Source organism: Heterodontus francisci, chromosome 36 (assembly GCF_036365525.1).
Source record: "Heterodontus francisci isolate sHetFra1 chromosome 36, sHetFra1.hap1, whole genome shotgun sequence".
Taxonomy (NCBI): Eukaryota; Metazoa; Chordata; class Chondrichthyes; order Heterodontiformes; family Heterodontidae; genus Heterodontus; species Heterodontus francisci.
Genome location: NC_090406.1, coordinates 40,665,941 through 40,690,139, shown reverse-complemented (window position 1 = coordinate 40,690,139; position 24,199 = coordinate 40,665,941). Strand labels below are relative to the sequence as shown.

At 43.3% G+C, this 24,199-nt stretch overlaps 1 protein-coding gene across 1 annotated transcript in view; it reads left to right on the top strand.

Annotated features, from left to right (window-relative positions):
- LOC137351457 (lysine-specific demethylase 4B-like) overlaps positions 1 to 24,199 on the top strand; it is a 393,540-nt gene that overhangs the window by 275,502 nt on the left and 93,839 nt on the right. Inside the window, exon 13 of the mRNA XM_068015905.1 lies at positions 1,700 to 1,808. Coding sequence (XP_067872006.1) covers positions 1,700 to 1,808 — 109 coding nt within the window. The remainder of the gene's footprint in view (positions 1 to 1,699; positions 1,809 to 24,199) is intronic.

Genomic DNA, 24,199 nt, shown 5'->3' with positions numbered 1-24,199 from the left:
TTTCGTAAATCCATGCTGACTCTGCTCGATTCTACCACTGTTCTCTAAGTGCTCTGCTATAAAATCTTTGATAATGGACTCTAGAACGTCAGGCTGACTGGTCTATAATTCCCTGTTTTCTCTCTACCTCCCTTTTTGGGGTTACATTAGCTACTCTCCAATCAGGAACTGTTCCGGTGTCTATAGAATCTTGGACGATGACCACCAATATATCCACTATTTCTAGGGCCACTTCCTTAAGTACTCTGGGATGCATACCATCAGGCCCTGGGGATTTATCGGCCTTCAATCCCATCAATTTCCCCAACACCATTTCTCTACTAATACTGATTTCTTTCAGTTCCTCTCTCTCACTAAGCCCTGTGTTCCCCAACATTTCTGGTATGATATTTGTGTCCTCCTTTATGAGGCGCTATATAAAAATAAGTTGTCGTTAATGATGATAATGACGACAGGCAACCAACTCACCCTGCAGCAGACACACATGGGTAACTTCAATCTTTCAAATTGAAATGGAAGTTGCTCAAGATCATTGTATGCCTTTTCCTCATTGTTCAGTCTGTATGAGGCACTATAGCGCTTCTGTCTATGTACTTGTATACATCAAACAAAATAAGTAAAATTATAGTTAGTGACATTCAGAGGAGCAAAGGAACAGGAGAAGGCTATTCAGTCCCTCAAGCCTGTTTTGCCTTTCAGTTAGATCATGGCTGATCAAGCCGTCTGTCTGCCTTGGCTCCATAACCCTTAGTACCCTTATCTAACAAAAATTTATCAACCTCAGTTTTGAAATTTCAATTGACCAAGCCTGAACAGCATTTTGGGCAAAGAGTTTCTGTTTTCAACCACCCTCTGTGTGAGATGTTTTGTTATGTTAAAGATGCTATATAAATGCAAATTGTTGTTGACAATTGTCTCCTGACAACACCCCTTAACAGCCTAGCTCTAATTTTAATGTTATGCCTCCTTGTTCTGGACTCCCTGACAGAGGAAATAGTATCTACCTTAGCAAATCCATTAATCAAGTTAAATACCTCAATTAGATTACCACGTAATTTTCTATATTCAACAGAATGCACGCCTTGTTTATGTAACCTGGCCTCATAATTTAACCCTTTTAGCCCCAGTATCATTCTGGTGAATCTACGCTGCACCCTCTCCAAAGCCAGTTATCCTTCCTGAGGTTCAGTGCCCTCTGAGCCTTTGGGACAATTTTATTGAGCCCCCCTACCCCCCACCCCCCACCCCCCATCTCAAATTTCTAGCTCAATTTTAAAATCAGGACCACAGGCTACATTTCTTCATGCCTTTATTCTAAGTGTCACACTAACCTTTTTTCATTCATTCATGGAAGGTGGGCATCACCAGCAAGAACAGCATTTATTGCCTGTCCCTAATTGCCCTTCAGAAGGTGGTGGTGAGCTGCCTTCCTGAACCACTGCAGTCCTTACGGTATAAAACAGATTTGCTACTTGATTGGTAAAGAATACTATTAGTTGAGACGGGCTTTGCAGATTTTTAAGATCACTTCTGTAAGTTCCAACTGATTGGAGTTTCCAATCGACAGTAGCTGATTTGTTAAGTGGACCAGGAACAAATATCACTGTAAATTAGTAAATTAATTCATTTTTCCAGGGTAATTTGTTCTTCAAATTCAAAGTTTCTCTAATTTGACGATTGCAATTCTCTTTCTGTTTAGGTGGGTCCATGTGATCTGTGCAATAGCTGTCCCTGAGGTGAAGTTTTTGAATGTGTTGGAACGGAATCCAGTTGACGTCACTGGAATCCCAGAGCAGAGGTGGAAGTTGGTAGGTGTTATGTGGATCATTATCAATTCTGTTATCTCAATGTTATTGTGTCATTGTATCCTGGTTCATCGAGGCAAGAGAAATAAAGAGAACATGCCAGTCATAAAAAAGAAAGAATACGCATACCTTTTGTCTTGGTATCTATATGGTCAAGCTGTTCGCTTTTGTTTGCTTTTGCTGTACATGTTTCCTGCAGATGTGAATGACTGTCTACCATTAAAGAAGAGTATTTCCAACTCTCTTTCCCCCACCCCCAAAACAACCCAAACCAAGAAGGTCCCAGGTACAAGTCTTGGTCTGTGCTGATCCCACTGAGGACGGCAGTGGTAGAGGCAGGACAATTGGTCTCTGTGTCCTTCGTGGCAGGTAATAATCAGCAGGATTCCTACTCTTAATCATAAAGCAGTGAACTCTTTTAGTAAGTGTTGACATTAGGATGAAATGCGGCTCAGTTGAGGGTTCCCATGGTTAAGTAACCCAACTACATTGGCTGATACATGAACAATGGCAACTTGGGCCAATGCTTTTAGAAAGAAAGAGGAATTATTTTCTAAAACATGTTGCTTCTTAAGTGTATTTAGTAGCTACATTTTTTGTAACTTACAAAACTAAAACTGTATATTATTTTAGACAAAAAGGCTGTGTGTGACCAATGCAACCGGCTCCAATATTAACACTACTTCTGGTCCTAAACAGGTACTGATCTATTTCAGTGCTCAACATTAGTTAATAATGAGCGCTTCTGATAATGCACTTAAGTCACAACTTCTGGGGCATCCTTGCTGCACGCATTCAGTGTACCCCGTCCCCCGGAAACAGTCTGCCAAGGAGATAAAACTTGGCTATTTGCCAAGGTTCCCAGGTGTTGCTATTTGCTGCTGTTCCCTGGTGTGCCGCTGTTTGCCGGCCTTCTCAGACCCGGTATTCACAGGCATCTGTTGCCATTTACTAGGGTTCTCAGGCGTGTGTCGCTTTTTGTAAGAGTTACCTGGAAATTGAACGTTTGCAGGGAAAGCGGAGGGTTGGTATCTTTGGATATTATTATTTGCAAGAGGATCTACACTAAGAAGCTTGAAAACCAGTGCAATTAAGTTTGTGTTATATAAATCATCTCAGCAGTCCACTGACAACTTTGATTTCAGTGTAGATTGTTTACTAGCATTAAATTGTACTTTTGCTCTGACAGTAAACTTTGAATTTAGATATTGCATTAAAACAAGTAAATTCTTTGAATCCAGTGCATGCTTACCCATTTCATTGTTTCCTTTTTTACATAGAATAAGCAATTCCTTGTGTAAAAGTGACCAACTTTGTTTATTAGTAACTTTGTCTCTTCATATCATTTGCTTTGAGATTTTTTGTAAGGAAAATGCTTTTTTCAGTTGTCTTTCCTTACGTAATTGATGGTATAAATTTTAAGATTTTGATTTTAATGGTTCAAATGTTCAGACTGATGTTGAGTTTATTACATGAAATATGAATTGCAGTGAAACACATTTAGTCTTCCAAGACTCAATAGTTTATCTAGTGATTTGCTGAACAATGAAGATCAAGAATGTACCAGATTCAATCCCCAGGCTGTACAGAACTAGTAGTGCTAAGAGGCACTACAGCTGCCTTTTGTGCTGTGTTTGAGAGAGGGAAGCAAAGCAGCCAGAGATCTCACTCCCAATCTATATCCAGCAACCTTTTCTGGGACTGGTTGTCAAGTGAGGGCACGATCAAATTCGATTGTGATGTGATCAACCACCCAGCTGACGATATGAATCAAAGCTCACATGTCTAATGGTCACTAGGAGGTGTTGTAGGAGCGCATCTGATCCTTATGGAAACAGAAAAGGAGTCAATGTCTTTAAGAGATGAAGGGAAAAATGGCCAAAAAACATCCTGGTGCCTGCTTAATGTTCATAGCTTGATGATGCATTTAAGGTCAATATTCTCAATCAATTTGGTAAAACATGGGCAATTCAGATTCCTGCAAAACGATCAAGTATTATATTTGCATATACAAATTAACCTCATTGTTATGCACATTACATGTGCTCCAGAGACTGGCCTTATTTACCAAAGGTGAAGACTACAAAATGGATTTCTTATTTAATAGTCGTTCAAAATCCATTTGGCCATGTTTCTGTGGCAACCAACGATTAGGGCCCCTACATTTTCTGCTTACGAATTTGCTTCCAATTCACTCTGTAAATATGTGGAGAAATAATGGAGCCTAAATTCATGGTTTATGTACTGTGGAGATTAGACTCAAATCAACACCATGGAAACTATTAATTGTTCAATTCTCATATTCAGTCCATGAAGTGCTATTTTCCTGAAGGTTAATTTTTGGAAGTCTGATGTGGTTTTGAGGCATGCGTAGTACAATGCTTAATAACATGTTTCCCCTATTGGCAGAACATAATAAATTAACTCAATCCTACCAATATAGCAGTAATGTGAGAACCAATGGATTGTTGTCCCTTTGTGAGCGAAAAGTGATTGTGTTAGTCTGGTAGGCATTTGAATCTGTTTAACTTAAGGTATGGTAATCTTGTTGTAATAATACAGTGAATTCCTTTGTGTCACCATCCATTTTTATTATGTAATTTGTGCTCAGATTGACTCTAAGGTTGAGTTTTGCAATGATGGAAACCTGATATAAAACAGAGTATGGTGAATAGAAAATAGAGAAAACGGCATGCGTTAATACGACGACATATTATGCTTCTCCAAAGCAGTTCATATCCCGGGAATTATTTTGAGGTGCAGTAGCTGATGTTTTGTGCCCATATGTATAGTAGCCATTTTGTACATAGCAAGATCCCACAAATTGCAATGAGATAAATGGCCAGACTGGATTGTTCCAATGCCGTCCTGACCAGCATCCCATCAACTGTCCTAAACTCTTCTGTCTTTATTCTATTCCACACCAAGCTGTTCATCCACGAGCTAAATTAAAAATAGAGCAGCTTGGCCAGGTAACTGTTGAGGTTCACAATTATTCACTGGCTATTGTATGTGTGTCTATAGTATGAATTTTAAATTTAACTCACATTTGAAGTGTCCCATGTGCATAGTGTCTGGCATTTTAGCACCTGTTTGTCTCAAACATATTCATAGAATAAGCACAAAGCATTGGCACTATTAAACACCGAAGCCTCTACTTCTCTTGAGGCCCAGTAGCTTTAGTTTTAAAATTCTGTCCCTTCTCTAGATGGCCCACTGTGCTGCACTTGTCACTCTTCCTTCCTCCCTTTACATTTTGGTCAGCCCCTTAACTTGAAATTGGACCACACTGAACATCACAGCTGCATTCCAGACCCTAGATGACCCATTCACAATGTCATGGAAGATCAACCATTATATACTAGTTATAGTTAACTAGGAACTTGTTGTAACCATGTGGCCAAAACTGAATAAAGACTCATTAGGTATGGCAGCATCTGTGGAGAGAGAGAGAAACGGAGTTACCATTTCAGGTCAATAGCTTTCATCAGTCATTGACCTGAAACATTAACTCTGTTTCTGTCTTTACAGATGCTGCGTGACCTGCTGAGTGTTTTCCAGCGTTTCCCGTTTTTGTTTCAAGTTTCCAGAAAATCAGCAATATTTTACTTCTGTTTTAATTAATAAGCCCTCTTGCTTCTGCTGTTATTTTTTTTTTAAATCTCCAAACATGTAAAAGGAGATTGGATCAAAGTCTTTGCTTCTAGGAATTTGATCCTACTCCAGCCATTCACAGAGTTGGGATGATGAATCTCCTAGGTTTGGGGAAGTGGGCACCTTGGTGGCACCTTTTATATTTTACAGCCAGTCCTCTAGAACCTAGATACAGACCCAGGACAGATGAGGGAATTATCTTGTCCCTGCTGGACAAAGCAATATCAGGATTACAGTGGTGGCCTTGACCATCAATCTGTTCCATGCAGTAGTTCAGTGATCATCCCTCCTGTACTGTTAAAGATCTTCAAATGATTCTGGATATCAAAATTTAGTTTATATTCGTTATGGATTTACAACATGCAATTATTCAGATCCATCCAGATGTTGCAGAAAAACTAAAGAAATAAAGCATGTTCAACTTGAAAATAAAAACAAGAAATACTGGGAGTACTCAGCAGGTCTGGCACCATCTGTGGAGAGAGAAGCAGAGTTAACGTTTCAGGTCAATGACCCTTCTTCAGAACTGACAAATATTAGAAATGTAAAAGATTTTAAGCGAGTAAAGCGGGAGTTGGGCAAGAGATAACAAAAGAGAAGGTGTTGATAGGACAGGGTCATAGAGAATAACTGACCAGAAAGGTCATGGAACAAAGGCAAACGGTATGTTAATGGTGTGCTGAAAGACAAAGCATTCATACAGAGAGGGTCTGAATAGACTGTAAAACACAAAGCACTCCGTTCTCTCAGGTCTTACCCCGACATTGTCATCAAACCTGCAGATAAGGGTGGTGCAGTTGTTTTCTGGCGTACCAATCTCTACCTTGCAGAGTCTAAGTCCCAGCCCTCAGATGCTTCTTCCTACTTCCCCCTGGACTGTGACCCCCACCACTGAACATCAAGCTACTGTCCACAGAACTGTTACTGATCTCATCTGCTCTGGAGGTCTTCCCTCTACAGCTTCCAACCTCATAGTCCCGCAACCCCGGACAGCCCACTTCTACCTCCTTCCCAAAATCCACAAACAGAACTGTCCAGGCAGACCCATTGTTTCAGCCCGTTTCTGCTGCACTGAATATATTTCTTACTATCTTGACTATCTTTTCTCCCCTGGTCCAGTCTCTTCCCACCTACATCCGTGACTCTTCTGACGCCCTAAGTCATTTTGACAATTTCCAGTTTCCTGGCCCTAACCGCCGCCTCTTCACTATGGACGTCCAATCTCTCTACATCTCCATCCCCTGCCAGGACAGTTTGAGGTCTCTCCGCTTCTTCATTGAACAGAGGTCCAACCAGTCCCATCCACCACCACCCTCCTCCACCTGGCTGAACTTGTTCTCACATTGAACAACTTCTCCTTCAACTCCATTCACTTCCTTCAAGTAAAAGGTGTCGCTATGGGTACCCGCATGAGTCCTAGTTATGCCTGTCTTTTTGTGGGATATGTCGAACATTTCTTGTTCCAGCCCTACTCAAGCCCCCTCCCCCAACTCTTTTTCCGGTACATTGATGACTGTATCGGTGCCATTTCCTGCTCCCTCCCGGAACTAGAAAACTTTATCAACTTTGCTTCTAATTTCCACCCTTCTCTCATCTTCACATGGTCCATCTCGAACACTTCCCTTCCCTTCTTCGATTTCTCTGTCTCCATTCCAGGGATAGGCAGTTTACTAATATTCATTATAAGCCCACTGACTCCCACAGCTACCTCGACTACACTTCTTCACAAACTACCTCCTGTAAGGACTACATTCCATTCTCCCAGTTTCTCTGTCTCCGGCGCATCTGCTGTGATGATGCTACCTTCCACGACAGTACTTCTGATATGTCTTCCTTTTTTGTCAACCGAGGATTCCCCCCCACTGTGGTTGACAGGGCCCTCAACCATGTCCGGCCCATTTCCCGCACCTCTACCCTCACCCCTTCTCCTCCCTCCCGGAACCGTGCCAGGGTTCCCTTGTCCTCACTTTCCACCCCACCAGCCTTCATATCCAAAGGATCATCTTCCGCCACATCCAGCGTGATGTCACTACCAAACACATCTTCCCCCTCCCTTCCCCTGTCAGCATTCCGAAGGGATCGTTCCCTCCACGACACCCTCATCCACTCCTCCATTACCCCTACCACCTCGTCCTCTTCCCATGGTACCTGCCCCTGCAATCGCAGGAGGTGTAATACCTGCCCATTTACCTCCTCTCTTCTCACTATCCAAGGCCCCAAACACTCCTTTCAGCGATTTACTTGTACATCTTTCAATTTAGTGTATTGTATTCGCTGCTCACAACGTGGTCTCCTCTACATTGGGGAGACCAAACGCAGATTAGGTGACCGCTTTGCAGAAACGTCCGCTCAGTCTGCAAGCATGACCCTGAGCTTCCGGTGGTTGCTGGCCATTTCAACCCCCAGCCCCCGCACTGCTGTCATTCTCACATCTCTGTCCTGGGATTGCTGCAGTGTTCCAGCGAACATCAACGCAAGTTCGAGGAACAGCATATCATTTACTGATTAGGCACGCTACAGCCTGCCGGACTGAACATTGAATTCAATAATTTCAGAGCATGACAGCCCCGCCCCCCCTTTTTATGTTTAGTTCTTTTTTCTTTATTTGGCTATTTTATTTTAAGTTTTTTTAGTGTGTTTAGTTTGTTTCTACAGTGCTACCCACTGTTTCTGTTTAAAAATTTTTTTTTAATGTTTGTGCTTGGAGTGCTTTGTGCTTTACAGTCTATTCACACCCTCTGTGTACTAACGCTTTGTCTTTCGACACACTATTAACATACCATTTGCCTTTGTTCCATGACCTTCTGGTCAGTTATTCTCTATGACCATGTCCTATCAACACCCCTTTTGTTATCTCTTGCCCCACCCCTGCTTTACTTACTTAAAATCTTTTACATTTCTAATATTTGTCAGTTCTGAAGAAGGGTCACTGACCTGATACATTAACTCTGCTTCTCTCTCCACAGATGCTGCCGGACCTGCTGAGTATTCCCAGCATGTCTTGTTTTTATTTTCAGATTTCCAGCATCTGCAGTATTTTGCTTTTATTATACAACTAGAAAATGTTTCAGTCATAAACACTAAAGATTTGAGGTTCATTGACAGAGCAGCTTTGACGTATTTGATCATTACTGTCTCTGAATCATTACTTGATTCTGGCACTGAGTGCAAGAGGGAATTAAGACCATAAATTAGATATTAAGCTCATTTAAAAAAAAAATTACATTGAAGGTTTTAATTCAGTTTTCTACAGAGTCATAGCACTAAAGTTTATGGAGATGATTTCACTTTTAAGACAAATGTGATGCCTGGTTGTGCAGTGGGCAACCATGCCGTATCACTAGCAATAGATGGCAATTACCCACATGGTAAAGGGCTTATCTCACTGGAGTCCTTGTTCGCAGGTATAGGGATTAATCTTGCCTCTTCCTCCACTCACTCCTGTGGGAGAGAAAAATAAGATACATATTTGTAACACCAGTCTAATATCTACATTCCAGTGTCATTTTTCAGAGCAGTACTCCATCCTAGGAGGAAATTGCCTGTTTTTATTTCCAAAAATATACTTTATTCATAAAAATTTGCAAAAATACATTACAAAACATTTCAAATTTCACATTTCGGGAAGTACAATAGAGATCCAATTTCTTCGATATAGAAAACATGAACTGACTCACAATTCTTGCTATTCCATTTTAGATGCAATGTACATTGGCACAGTCTAAGGATAAGGGGTAAGCCATTTAGGACTGAGATGAGGAGAGATTTCTTCACCTAGAGAGTGGTGAACCTGTGGAATTCTCTTCCACAGAAAGCAGCTAACGCCTAATCATTAAATATATTCCAGAAAGAGTTAGATATAGTTCTTGGGGCTAAAGGGATCAAGGGATACCGGGAGAAAGCGGGAACAGGGTACTGAGTTTGGATGATCAGCCATGATCGTATTGAATGGCGGAGCAGGCTCGAGGGGCCGAATGGCCTACTCCTGGTCCTGTTTTTCTATGTTTCTATTACACAGCAAAAACTATTTTGGTGCATACGGCCTGAGGAGTTTTACACAGGTTCCAGACCCTCAGTATACTTACACAGTGGCCGCCTGTTGTGCTTGAACTAGGGATATCTAAAAATGGGTGCAAGGGAAGGTGAGAGACATGAAATTAACTTCCAAATGGAGATACACATTACAAAAAATTGTGTGCAGGTTTAGAATTGATATATTCTATTTAAGAACAAGAAAGATTTTATTTTGAGAATCTATTTGATTCGTAAATTTGACCAAAATTGATATTGTCAGATTTAATTATTAGCCAAATGTAATTATTGCTTTGATTGCTAGCTAATTTGCATAATGAGCGATCTGTCAAGTTACATCTGTGAATCCTCCAAGAAGTTACCTGCTGTCAGTTAATAACATTCTGCGTGGCAGACTTTGCATTGATGGGCATCTGATCTGCCACCATGGCATCTGTTGTCTTAAAATTAGTTTCTTCCGATGTCTAATTTTATATATGTTTTGCTAATCTGCTGAACTACTAGTTTTACTAATTGTAAAATTTGTGGAAAATAAATTCACAAGCATGTTGCCTCCTAAATATCTTGAGTTGTAGGGGGCCACAGGAGCTGGTTTTTAGAAACTGCAACACCTATAAACCTCTTTTTTTGAAAAAATTGAGAAATTATAACATGGAAATATACCCTTCAGCCCACATGCCCATGTTGATGCTTATCCTCCACGTGAGCAGTAGTTGTAATCCCAATGCCAGCCCTGTTTACAGTTTACAGCCTCAAGGCTTTATTTTTGCTGGTATTGAGCACAATGTTAGCTGTTCACATAGACTTGCTTCACACAGGTCTGGATTGAAAATGTACTGTACAATGTTGGCTGCATTATAGTGCAGTTAAGTTTGTGCTTGTGAAGAGGCTTAAATACCTGCTTGTTCTGCTTTTGAAAGCTCCATTAAAGACACTGCATAATATGCATTCTTCTACTTGATTAAACAGGGTCCCCTTCTGTGCTCCTGTAAGCAAAATACATTCTCCAAAGTGGGTGTGTGACCCTGCACATACCGAAGTTGCTGTTTGTGCCTCTTAATGTTGATTCACTCACCATCTGGAAAACCTTTCACAATGCGTGTACCATTGGAGATTTTTCTCACAAGTAGAGTATGTGTCTCCAACACAGAAGTCCTCGAGGCGGCCAACATCCCCAGCTTATACACACTACTGAGTCAGCAGCGCTTGAGATGGCTTGGCCATGTGAGCCGCATGAAAGATGGCAGGGTCCCCAAAGACACATTGTACAGCGAGCTCGCCACTGGTATCAGACCCACCGGCCGTCCATGTCTCTGCTTTAAAGACGTCTGCAAACGCGACATGAAGTCCTGTGACATTGATCACAAGTCGTGGGAGTCAGTTGCCAGCATTCGCCAGAGCTGGCGGGCAGCCATAAAGGCGGGGCTAAAGTGTGGCGAGTCGAAGAGACTTAGCAGTTGGCAGGAAAAAAGACAGAGGCGCAAGGGGAGAGCCAACTGTGTAACAGCCCCGACAAACAAATTTTTCTGCAGCACCTGTGGAAGAGTCTGTCACTCTAGAATTGGCCTTTATAGCCACTCCAGGCGCTGCTCCACACCCACTGACCACCTCCAGGCACTTACCCATTGTCTCTCGAGATAAGGAGGCCAAAGAAGAGTATGTAGCACACTTTCATTTCTACCTGGTTTCTTACTCCACTTTCACTGTCTGTGTACACTTCTTGGAAGAGCAGTAAAATTATTTGTCAGCCCATTGTATCAAATAATGCAGGCAATACTGTCTCTTTTCTCTCTGGAAGTTCTGAGGAATTAAGACTGGGTACTCTAACACATCGTAAGAACATCAGAAATAAAAGCAGATGTAGACCAGGTGTCCATCAATACAGCTCTGCCATTCAATAAGATCATGGCTGAACTGTTACATCTGCTGCACATTCTTGCCCTACTCCCATATCTCTTGATTCCCTCAGTACCCAAAAATCTATCGATCTCATTCTTTAATGTACTTTAACAACTGAGCATCTACAACCTTTTGGATTAGAGATTTCCAAAGACTCTGAGTAAAGAAATTTCTTCTCGTTTCAGTCCTAAATTGGCAACCCCTTATCCTGAGGCTATGACTCCTAGTTCTAGACTTTCCAGCCATCCAGCAATCTACCCTGTCAAGCTCTCTAAGAATTTTCTATGTTTCAAGGAGATCACCTAAAATTCTTCTAAACTCCAGATGATTCTTCTAAACTCCACAGCATAGAAACATAGAAAAATAGGAGCAGGTGTAGGCCTTTTGGCTCTTTGGGGCTGCTCCGCCATTCAAAAAAGATCATGGCTGATCGTCTAATTCAGTACCCTGTTCCCGCTTTCTCCCCATGTTCCTTGATCCCTTTGGCATTAGGAAATATATCTATCTCCTTCTTGAATATATTTAAGAACTTTGCCTCCACTGCCTTCTGGGGTCGAGAATTCCACAGGTTCACCACCCTCTGAGTGAAGAAATTTCTCCTCATCTCGGTTCTAAATGGTATACCCCGTATCCTGAGACTGTGACCCCTGTTTCTGGACTCCCCAGCCATCGAGAACATCCTTGCTGCATCTAGCCTGTCTAGTCCTGTTTGAATTTTATAGGTTTCTATGAGATCCCTCTCATTCTTCTAAACTCTAGTGAATATAGGCCTAGTCGACCCAATCTCTCCTAATACGTCAATCCTGCCATCCCGGGAATCAGCCTAGTAAATCTTCTGTGCATTCCATCCATGGCAAGAACATCCTTCCTCAGATAAAGAGACCAATACTGCTCACAATACTCCAGATGTGGTCTCACCAAGGCCCTGTATAACTGTAGTAAGACATCCTCAAATTCTCTTGCAATGAAGGCCAACATACCATTCGCCTTCCTAACTGCTTGCTGCACCTGAATGCTTGCTTTCAGCCACTGGTGTACAAGGACACCCAGGTCTCGTTGCACCTCCCCCTTTCCCAATCTATCACCATTCAGATAATCTGCCTTTCTGTTTTTACAACCAAAGTGGATAACCTCACATTTATCCATGTTATACTGCATTTGCCCACTCACCCAACTTGTCCAAATCGCATTGGAGCCTCTTTGCATCCTCCTCAGAGCTCACTTTCCTTCCCAGCTTTGTGTTGTCTGCAAACTTGGAAATGTTACATTTAGTTCCCTCACCCAAGTCATTAATATATATTGTGAATAGCTGGGGTCCAAGCACTGATCCCTGCGGTACCCCATTAGTCACTGCCTGCCACCTGGAAAAAAAACCTTTTATTCCTACTCTCTCCTGGCTGTCAAACCAATTCTCAATCCATGTCAGTATATTACCCCAAATCCCATGTGCTTTAATTTTGCACACTAACCTCTTATGTGGGACCTTATCGAAAGCCTTCTGAAAATCCAAATACACCACATCCACTGGATCTCCCTTATCTATTCTACTAGTTACATCCTCAAAAAACTCCAGTAGATTTGCTAAGCCTTTCGTAAACCCATGCTAACTTTGCCCAATCCCATTTATGCTTCCCAGGTGTTCTGCTATCACATCCTTTATAATAGACTCAAGCATTTTCCCCACTACTTTCCATCTTAATGAAGAATTCTATAATATGGTCGCTCCTCCCCAAGGGACCCCGCACAACAAGATTGTTAATTAATCCTTTCTCATTGCACAATACCCAGTCTAGGATAGCCTGTTCTCTAGTTGGTTCCTCAATGTATTGTCTTGGTCTAAAAAACTGTCACGTACACACTCCAGGAAATCCTCCTCCACAGTATTATTGCGAATTTGGTTTGACCAATCTATATGTAGATTAAATTCACCGCTGTCAGCGGTGGTAGTAGAAGCAGATACATTAGGGACATTTAAGAGACTCTTGGATAGGTACATGGATGATAGCAGAATGAAGGGTAGGTAGTTAGTTTGATCTTAGAGTGGGTTAAAGGTTCGGCACAACATCGTGGGCCGAAGGGCCTGTACTGTGCTGTACTGTTCTATGATTACATTTGTACCCTTATTGCTTGCATCTCTAATTTCCAACTTAATGCCATCCCTTACATCTCCACTACCTATAGACAACCCCCACCGACGTTTTCTGCCCCTTGGTGTTTCTTCGCTCCATCCATACAAATTCCACATCATGATTTTCCGAGATTACTACCTTTGAGGTCCTACTTTTTAATTTGCATCCTAACTCGCTATATTCATCTTGTAGGGCCTCATCCCTTTTTTTTTTACCTATGTCGTTGGTACCGATATGTACAACAACAACTGGCTGCTCCCCCTCCCCCCGCAGCATGCCCTGTAGCCACTCAGAGATCCTTGACCCTAGCACCAGGAAGGCAACATACAATCCTGGAGTCTCTTTTGCGGCCGCAGAAACGCCTGTCTGTTCCCTTTATGATTGAATCCCCTATCGCTATAGCCCTGTCACTTTTCTTCCTCCCCTCCTGTGCAGCAGAGCCACCATGGTGCCATGAACTTGGCTCTTGCTGCTTTTCCTTGAGCCATCTCCCCCAACAATATCCAAAGCGGTATATCTGTTAAAGAGGTTGGGGGCCACAGGGGACTTCTGCACTACCTGCCTTCCTCTACTCTGCCTGGTGGTCACCCATTCCCTTTCTGCCTTTGCCTGCGGAGTGACCACCTTGCTAAATGTGCTATCCACAACGATCTCAGCATCACGGATGCTCCACAGTGAATCCAGCCGCAGCTCCAGCTCCGTGATGCAGGTAGCCAGTAGCTGCAGATGGATACACCTCCTGCATGCATGGTCGTCAAGGACACTGGAAGCATCCCTGATTTCTCTCATAGCACAGGAGGAGCATATCACGGGTGCGAGCTCTCCTGCCATAACTTACCTTTAGATGACTTAGTTACTCCCTTTAATGAAAAAATACGAATTATGGTAGGGCCTGTTGTACTCTATCTCCCCATAGGAAAGCCCTGTCATTCCAGAAATCTGTCTAGTAAATCTTCATTGCACATCCTGTAAGGCAAATATGTTCTTAAGTGTAGTCTCACCAAAGCCTTATGTAATTGCAGCAAGACATCCTTACACTTATACTGCAACCCCCTTGCAATAAAGGCTAACACACCATTTGCCTTTCTAATTTCTTGGCTGTACTGCATGTTAACTTGCTGTGATTCGTGTACAGGGACACCAAAATCCCTCTTGAATCCCAATAATTTCACATTTCCCCCATTCCGCCACCTTCTTCCCAATCATTTAATTGGTCGATATGCCCTTCACGTCCTCCTCACAGCTCACTTTCCCACCTAGTTTTGTGTCATCAACAAACTTGCTTATATTGCACACGGTCTCCTCAGCTAAGTCATTGATATCGATTGTAAACAACTGAGGCCCAAGCACTGATCCTTGCAGCACCCCACTAGTTACACTGCTATCCTGAAAATGATCCGTTTATTCCTACTCCTCGTTTTCTGTTCGTTAACCAATCCTGAATCCATGCTACTATATTACCCCAAAACCCATGAACCCTAATCTTGTGCAAGAACCTCTTTTGAGGCACCTTACCAAATGCATTATGAAAATACAAATATACTATATCCACTGGTTTCCCCCTTATCTACCCTGCTAGCTACACCCTCAAAAAAAAGTCCAATAGATTGTTAAACATGATTTCCCTTTTATAAAACCATGTTGGCTCTGCCTACTCATATTGTGATTTTCTAAGAGCCCTGTTACTATGTCATTAATATTAGCTCCTAGCACTTCTCTCCACATGATGTCAAGCTAACTGGCTGATAATACTTTGTTTTCTCTCCTTCCTTTCTTGAGCATTTGCATTTGCTACCTTCCAGTCCATAGGGACTGTTCTAGAATCTAGGGAATTCTGGAAGATCAAAATCAATGCATCCTTTATCTCTGCACATCTTTTTAAACCCTCAGGAAGTAGGCTATCAGGTCCAGAGGATTTGTCGGATTTTGGTCCCATTAATTTTTCCTGTTCTTTCTCCTTAATAATTGCTTTAAGTTTCTCGGTCTCATTCCCCAAAATTTTGTTTCCTACTGTGAAGACAGACACAAAGGGCCAGATTTTTAAAGCCTGCTGGGTGGGGTTTGGGTGCAAATGCGATTTAAAGATTGCGTTCTTGGAGGTTGCCACCGGGTTCTGCTAACTCCAGAACGCAATGCTGTTTTAAAAGTGATGCCAGGAGGGAGGGAACAGCAATCCTGCACGCCTCCAATTAAGTGCCTCTTGAGCTCATTGACAGGCTTGTTAGCAGCAGTTTTGAATTTTTAAAGGAAGGGAATGAAGAGAACGTCATGTCTGGACCATGGCAGGCTTTAGGAGATGTGAACGCTGCGGAGGATCATTGAGGGCTATTGGAAGGGCTGATTAAAATAATGCAGACGCACAATATAAAGATCAACTACTTCAAAGCTGCCACAGAGTAGCCATTGCTGGAACTGGAAGACTTACTTTTCTTAGTGGCAAATGGTAGAAATCTGGAGAGAGACGTGAGCTTGTTGGCATCACTGGGGCACCTGGGTTGGCAGGGGAAGGCCTGGTGAATGCACAGAGCCCAGCTGAGGGAGTTCAGATGGGTACAGGCTACTCAAACATTGGACAGAGCAGCCAGGATGAGCTTCAGCAAATGCAACTCCTGGACTGCACGAGGCAAGAGGAGCACAGCGAGGGGAGGGTAGAGGGTAGGCTGCTGCAAGGGGAAGAAGGTGCTACCCAAAACATAGGGTCTCCTGCCCAAGAGTCGGCTATCTGTAAATGACAGAGTGCTAGTGCCTTAGAAGGCTGTGCCTGTCCAGGCAGATGGTCTTGGACATTTGTGCTCTGATCCACAATGACCTGAGGCCTCATGTCCCCCATGGCAGTCCCTTACCTGCAGCCAGCAAGGTCACCGGCGCCCGGCATTTCCATGCAATTGGTTCGTTACAGGGATCTGCTGTAGACCTAGGTGGCATCTCACAATTGGCAGCGCATCACGTCATCAGGCAGGTCACGGATGCCATATCTAGGAGGGCAGGGAACTATCTCCACTTTAACACAGTTGGGCTTGCGCAGGCACAGAAGGCATTGGGTTTTGCCTCCATCACTGGATTCCCCCGGTGCAGGGCCTCATTGATTGAGCCCATGTGGCCATCAAGACACCCAGTGACTGGCCAGTGTGATCCATTACCAGAAAAACCCACAATGTCCAACTGGTCTGTGACCACAAGAGTTTCCTCCATGTGTGCTCACTTTACTGGCAGCTGCCGTGACTCTTTCATCCTCCACCAGTCCAGGCTGCCTTGGATCTTCACCCCAACCCTTAAAGTGTGCGGATGAACCAGGGGACAAGGGAAATCCCTTGGATAGATGGCTACTGACCCTTATACAGGAGCCACGGACAGATGCGATACATCCAACACCACCTGTTCTGCAGGACAACCATTCAGCAGGCCACTAGGCCTCTGAAGATGTGATTCTGGTGCCTGGACCAGTTGGGTGATGTCCTCCAATACTCTGTTGCAGTGGTTTCTGTCAATGTGGTGATGTGCTGCGTTCTCCATAACGTGGCCTCCCAGAGAGGTGTGGACCTTGAGGACAATGAGGCCCTGGAAGGCGATAGCTCACTGGGGAGGACCAAGAGGTCAGAGAGGTGGAGGGGGATAGTACTGAACAGAGAAGTACCCCTACTGCATGCCAAGGTGGCCTCCTTTTGCCACCCTCTGGAAAGAGGACCTCCCTCCTCTCCCTCACAGCCTCCAACATTAGATTCAGGACAGCATCCATGAAGCGTGGGTCTGTCCTGCCCCTAGTGCCAAGCCTCCAGCTCCCCTGTGACATCTCGCTTCCTTCTGGTGCTGTGGAAGGCCAGAGCTCTGCCTTAGGACAACCAGCAGCTTCAGTGATGGCTGCTGTCGAAGTCTACATGAGTCCCATACTTAATTTAACTCCCCTCCGGTCCTGGTCCCATTGCTCTAAGTGGACAGGAAACCCGTCTCCATACCACTTAAGGGCTTATCCATTTGAAAATCTGAATCTGAATCATTTTCCCTAGGTGGCAGATTTCTGACCCAAAACCAAACCCGGTTCCTGTTACTCGCCTCCATAACAAAATCCAGCCCAAAATATTCGTCTCTGCAATTTCCTTATTCCCATTCTAATTTTTCTTGCCACTGCCTCCAAGGGACCCATATTTACTTTTGCTAATTGCTTTCTTTTTACATACTTGTAAAAGCTGTTTACAATCTGTTGTTAGATTTCTGGCTAGTTTACTCTGGTATTCTATTTTCTCCCACTGTCACTTTCTTGGTCATCTTTTGCCAATTTTAAAATCTTCCCCATCCTCAGGTATGCTACTCTTATTCTGGCAACATTGTAAACCTCTTCTTTTAATTGAATGCTATCCTTAACTTCACGAGTTAGCCATGGTTATACCACTTTCCACTGAAGTTTTTATTCTTCAAGGCAAGGGAAGAACATAAGAAATAAGAGTAGACCATATGACCTATTATTATTTCTTTAAATGTTTTCCATTGCTTATCTACTGTCATATCTTTCAATCTAATTTCCCAGTCTACTTTAGCCAACTTGCCTCATAACTACGTAATTGTCTTTGTTTAAATTTAAGACCTTAGGTTTGGATTTAACCACATGTCTCTCAAACGTGATATGAACTTCTGTCATATTTTGATCACTTCTCCAGAGTACTGTTAGGAAGGGAGTTCCAGGATTTTGACCCAGCGTCAGTGAAGGAACGGCGATATAGTTCCAAGTCAGGATGGTGTGTGGACTTGGAGGGGAACTTGCAGGTGGTGGTGTTCCCATGCATTTACTGTCCTTGTCCTTCTAGTCGGTAGAGGTCGCGGGTTTGGAAGGTGCTGTCTAAGGAGCCTTGGTGTGTTGCTGCACTGCATCTTGTAGATGGTACAGACTGCTGCTGCTGTGCGTCAGTGGTGGAGGGTGTGAATGTTTGTAGATGGGGTGCCAATCAAGCGGGCTGCTTTGTCCTGGATGGTGTCGAGCTTCTTGAGTGTTGTTGGAGCTGCACCCATCCAGGCAAGTGGAGAGTATTCCAACACAGTCCTGACTTGTGCCTTGTAGGACAGGCTTTGGGGAGTCAGGAGGTGAGTTACTCGGTGCAGGATTCCTAGCCTCTGACCTGCTCTTGTAGCCATGGTATTTATATGGCTACTCCAGTTCAGTTTCTGGTCAGTGGTAGCCCCTAGGATGTTTATAGTGGGGGATTCAGCGATTGGTAATGCCATTGAATGTCAAGGGAAGATGGTTAGATTCTCTCTTGTTGGAGATGGTCATTGGCTGGCACTGGTGTGGTGCGAATGTTACTTGCCACTTATCAGCCCAAGCCTGGATATTGTCCAGGTCTTACTGCATTTCTACAAGGACTGCTTCAGTATCTGAGGAGTCACGAATGGTGCTGAACATTGTGCAATCATCAGCGAACATCCCCATTTTTGACCTTATGATTGAAGGAAGGTCATTGATGAAGCAGCTGAAGATGGTTGGGCCTAGGACACTACCTTGAGGAACTCCTGCAGTGATGTCCTGGAGCTCAGATGATTGATCTCCAACAACCACAACCATCTTCCTTTGCACGAGGTATGACTCCAGCCAGCAGAGGGTTTTTCCCCTGATTCCCATTGACCTCAGTTTTGCTCGGGCTCCTTGATGCCATGCTCGGTCAAATGCTGCCTTGATGTCAAGGGCAGTCACTCTCACCTCACCTCTTGAGTTCAGCTCTTTTGTTCATGTTTGAACCAAGGGTGTAATGAGGTCAGGAGCTGAGTGGCCCTAGCGGAACCCAAACTGAGCGTCACTGAGCAGGTTATTACTAAGCAAGTGCCGTTTGATAGCATTGTTGATGACACCTTCCTTCACTTTACTGATGATTGAGAGCAGGCTGATGGGGCGGTAATTGGCCGGGTAGGACTTGTTCTGCTTTTTGTGTACAAGGCATACCTGGGCAGTTTTCCACGTTGCAGGGTAGATGCCAGTGTTGTAGTTGTACTGGAACAGCTTTGCTAGGGGCGCAGCAAGTTCTGGAGCACAGGTATTCAGTACTATTGCCGAAATATTGTCAGGGCCCATAGCTTTTGCAGTATCCAGTGCCTTCAGTCGTTTCTTGATATCACGTGGAGTGTTTCTCATATGTGTCATATTTTTGTTTTATAATGCTCCTGTGAAATACCTTAAGACATTTTATTACATAAAAGGTATCATGTAAATATAAGTTGTTATTTATAGGTCAGAGTGAGGTCTATCAAATTGTGATCCAGTTTTGGCTGTCCACCAAAGCTCCTCAGTCTCATCCGCTCCTTCCATGACAACATACAATGTGCTGTACAGTTTGATGCCTCCACTTCCGACAGTTTCGGAGTGAAAGCCCCCACTCTGTTTGGCGTCATCTTCTCCATGCTCCTGACATTTGCCTTCCTTGCAGATATGGAAAGAGTCTACTTGCCCACTTGGTCAGACAGCAAGCTCTACAATCTATCAAGGCTGAAAGGGAACACAAAAACACATTACGTCCTGATCAGAGAACTGTTCTATGCTGATACTGCACTAGTCACACATGGAAACTCAGCTACAAAGGATCATGGGCTGTCTCTCCCATACCTGTAACTTGTTTTCTTTGACTATAAGTGTCATGAAAACCATGGCCATAGGACATCTCCACCCTGATCACACTGAAAAAACACCCCACTGGAAGTGGTTAGAAAATTCTGCTACCTTGGGTCCACGGTGACAGGCAATTGGCCCCTTGATGCAGAGCTCGATACACGTATAGGGAAAGCAGCTGCCTCCTTTGACTGACTTGTGAAAAGTGCATGGGATAACACCAAGCTGACCTTTACGACAAAACTAATGGCTTATAAGGCCTGTGTTCTCAGCACCTTGCTGTATTGCTGTGAAACATGGGCGACTTACGACTACCAAGAAAAGAAGTTCAATAATTTTCATCTTAGTCGTCTGTCGCGCATTATATCCTGCTAGGACAAAATCACAAATGCAGCAGTCCTCTTAAAAGGCAGAGCTCCCAAGTGTGTTGGCACTAATCGAACAGAGGCAACTTCAGTGGATGGGGCACGTCCATAGGATGGAAGTGGGTCCTTCTGCATGGTGAGGTAACCAGGACCAGACGGCCAGTGGGGCAGCTCCGCTTCAAGGATGCTTACAAGCGTGACATGAAGGTCCTAAATGTCGACTATCGCACCTGGGAGACACTCACTGACGAAAGAGGGAAATGGCCACACATCCTGTGGACTGGTGTGCACTACCACAATGACCAGTTGCTACAGAAGCTTGGCAATAGTCGCCAACATCAAAAACAACAATTCACAGCGTCACTTCGCAGGCTTCACGTGCAGTGCTTGTGGCAGAACCTACCTGTCAAGGATTGGCCTTCACAGCTATTAACAAAGGTGAGCCAAGAGAAGACACCCCACCTGAATGGATTGTTTGCTGTGTGTCCATCATCTTTCATTGATGGAAGGATGCCAACCACTTTGTTAAAAAATTTGTTGCTAATTTTGAATTTTTTTTTATAGTAGTTCAGTATGTTGTTCAGTCCCTCAGAGTTCTCCATGATTGATGCTCTGGAAGTAAGTTCACTTTTTTATTTATTCATGGGATGTGGGTGTCACTGGCTAGGCCAGCATTTATTGCCCATCCCGAATTGCCCTTGAGAAGGTGGTGGTGAGCTGCCTCCTTGAACCGCTGCAGTCCACGTGAGGTAGGTACAGCCGCAGTGCTGTTAGGAAGGGAGTTCCAGGATTTTGACCCAGTGTCAGTGAAGGAACGGCGATATAGTTCCAAGTCAGGATGGCGCGTGACTTGGAGGGGAACTTGCAGGTGGTGGTGTTCCCATGCATTTGCTGCCCTTGTCCTTCTAGTTGGTAGAGGTCACGTGTTTGCAAGGGTTTGCATGTTTCAAATTGGAATTTGACAACATTTATCCTTGTGGACCTGGAAATGAAATTGTGTCCATATGCAGGGGAAATTCCTGCCTTGCGGAATGCAGGAACTGGCGAACAAATGTGAATTCAGCATATAAACAATCTTGATCTCAACTCACAAGAATTCGTAAGAAAAGCTAAGCATGTAAATGGATGGCATTACTTCCCCGTGGATCATGAGATCGTGGAAGGATTAAGCAGCGGGCACATTCTGCAGTGTAAAATAAGATAACAAGGCTATTTCTATCTGTTATCTGATTTTGTACATTACTGTGTTTAATTTTAAAGTTTCAGAGGAGTCAGGTTAAAATATTCAGTGTTTTATGTTTTTTTTTTAAACTTAAAGACTGAATTTCAATTAGAAATTTTCGCTGAGATGTTTCCAACTAGAACATTACAGCTAATTATTATCCTACAAAACTGACAGACTGAATATGTTGTGACTGATCTTGCTCATTTCTGGAACTATCTTGACATTTCTTCTCTGTGCTGTCATCACAATAATGATTTTAAAAAGTCTTTAAAGGCTTTAGTGCACAGAGAGGGTGGGGTGCGGGGGAAAGAGGTTTCAGCCCATATACTCTGGAGTTACTTCACTGTCGATAGTTTAAGATTTAATATTTCTTACTGTTTGAGGTGAACCCTTTTGAAGTGATTATACACAGGGCCTGTGCACACTTTTCTTTTAAAAGCTGTACAGTTCAATTTCAATCGAATGCAAAGCTTTCAGATGCTGAGATTGATAAGTGGCTTGCATCAACTTGGTATCTAAAGAAACTTTTACCCAATGGAGAATTTATTTGCAGGGCCTGTGAGACATATCAGTCATACAGTTTTTATCTGGAAGACCTAGGAGAGAAATGCATATATTTTTAGCGGTTGCTGATGAATATTACATTCTAATTTCCCAACTGGCTTGTATTGCATAGATTCCATACTTTATATCCCAGTTAGTAATGGGATTGGATGTTGTGTTTGAGCATTGATGTATAGCATTTCTGTCAACAGAAATTTGACTTTTATTTCAATTTCTTTTTTCCCTTCCCAACGAGAGGAGACTTTACATACACCATCTCCAATGTTGCTTCCTACTGAGTGAGAATCTTGTGGAGAGGTGGTACCAGAATGTGGCATAATCTTATTCTGAAATTAATTTAGCCTTCATGCCTTCATTATCTCTGGACTTGTGTTACGAACAGGTGAGAAAGGTGTCTAGGGGTCTTTCTCAGCCTTCATTTAGTCTTATTGTAACAGGGTTTAATTTTAAACACACCGTGTTTTTAGCTCTCCCTTGGTGAATCCTTGTTCACCACTTTCCAATTATAAGGCAAAGAAATGAGCACAAATAGGCCTCCTTAGGTTTAAAGGAGAAAAGTGAAACTTATTCAAATTTGAACTTTAATTCGGTTAACGCTTATGGATACACACCGTGTCCCACGCTAGCATGTATACACGATACACACATGCAAATAGAGACAGAAAGGAGCAGAAGAAAAAATAAAGCAAAGATGTTTGAGGCAATATCAGAAGTGTTTCTTGTTACTGTGCTTCGAGCTCACTCTAGTCCTTTTGTAGGTAGTTTTTGCTTCTGGGTAATTCTTGCTTTTCGTTGGGGCCCAGTATTATTCTTAAACCTTGTTCACTGTAGAGACTTTTCTCTCTTGGGGTTCATGTGTCTTCAATGGATTCCAAAGCTGGTGAGAGAGATGAACAGACAGGAGAGAGGCGGTGGCAAGCCAGTCGCGAGAGGTCTTTTCCAGTCCAGGAGCAAAAAGCTTTCTGAGTTTTAAAACTCTGTGGCAAGTTCAAATTTTAAAAACTCCAACTGCCAGTTAGTCATGTGACTAATCTGGTCTGACCACACCTGCTGTGTATTAGGGAAGCAGGGACTGGTTTCTTTGTTCCAACACTGTCTGCCAGTATGCAAAAAAGGTCTTTCTGGTGAGGGACCTGGCAATTCCTTGTGATAGGCCCTGTTTTCTTCCCAGCAACAATTTTAGGTTTTAATCTTCATGTCGCGAAATATGTGTCTCATTCTTGGCAGGTGGGGGTCTGCATGACACTTGACTATTCCAGAACGCTGCTGGCTGGTCTCCCGCATTCTGCTCTCCATAAACTTGAGGCCATCCGAAATTCTGCTGCCCGTGTCTTAACTCGCACCGAGTCCCTTTCCCCTATCACCCCTGTGCTCCATGACCTGCATTGACTCCTGGTCAAGCATCATCTTGATTTTAAAATTCTCATCCTTGTTTTCAAATCCCTCCATGGCTTCACTCCTCCCTATCTTTGTAATTTCCTCCAGCCCCACAATCCTCCTAGATATCTGCGCTCCTCTAATTCTGGTCTCTTGTGCATCCCTGATTTTAATTGCTCCACTTTTGGCTGTGCCTTCAGTTGCCTAGGCCCCTAGCTCTGGAACTCCTTCCCTACACCTCTTCTCTCCAGCTCACTTTCCTCCTTTAAGACCGTCCTTAAAACTTAACATCCATCTGACCTAAAATCGCATTTTGTGGCTCAGTGTCGTACTTTGTTTTATAATGCTCCTGTGAAGGGCATTGGAATGTTTTATTATGTTAAGGGCGCTATATAAATTTAAGTTGCTGTTAAACATCAGCATCATTCTTGTACTATATTGCCACAGTCAGTCCATTAAAAACGTGTGCTTTTAGAACAAAAAAAGTCTATATAATATAATCGCTCGCACAACCTAGTTTGTAAAGCCAGGGTACAGTTAGGGTATACGCAACAGAATATTCC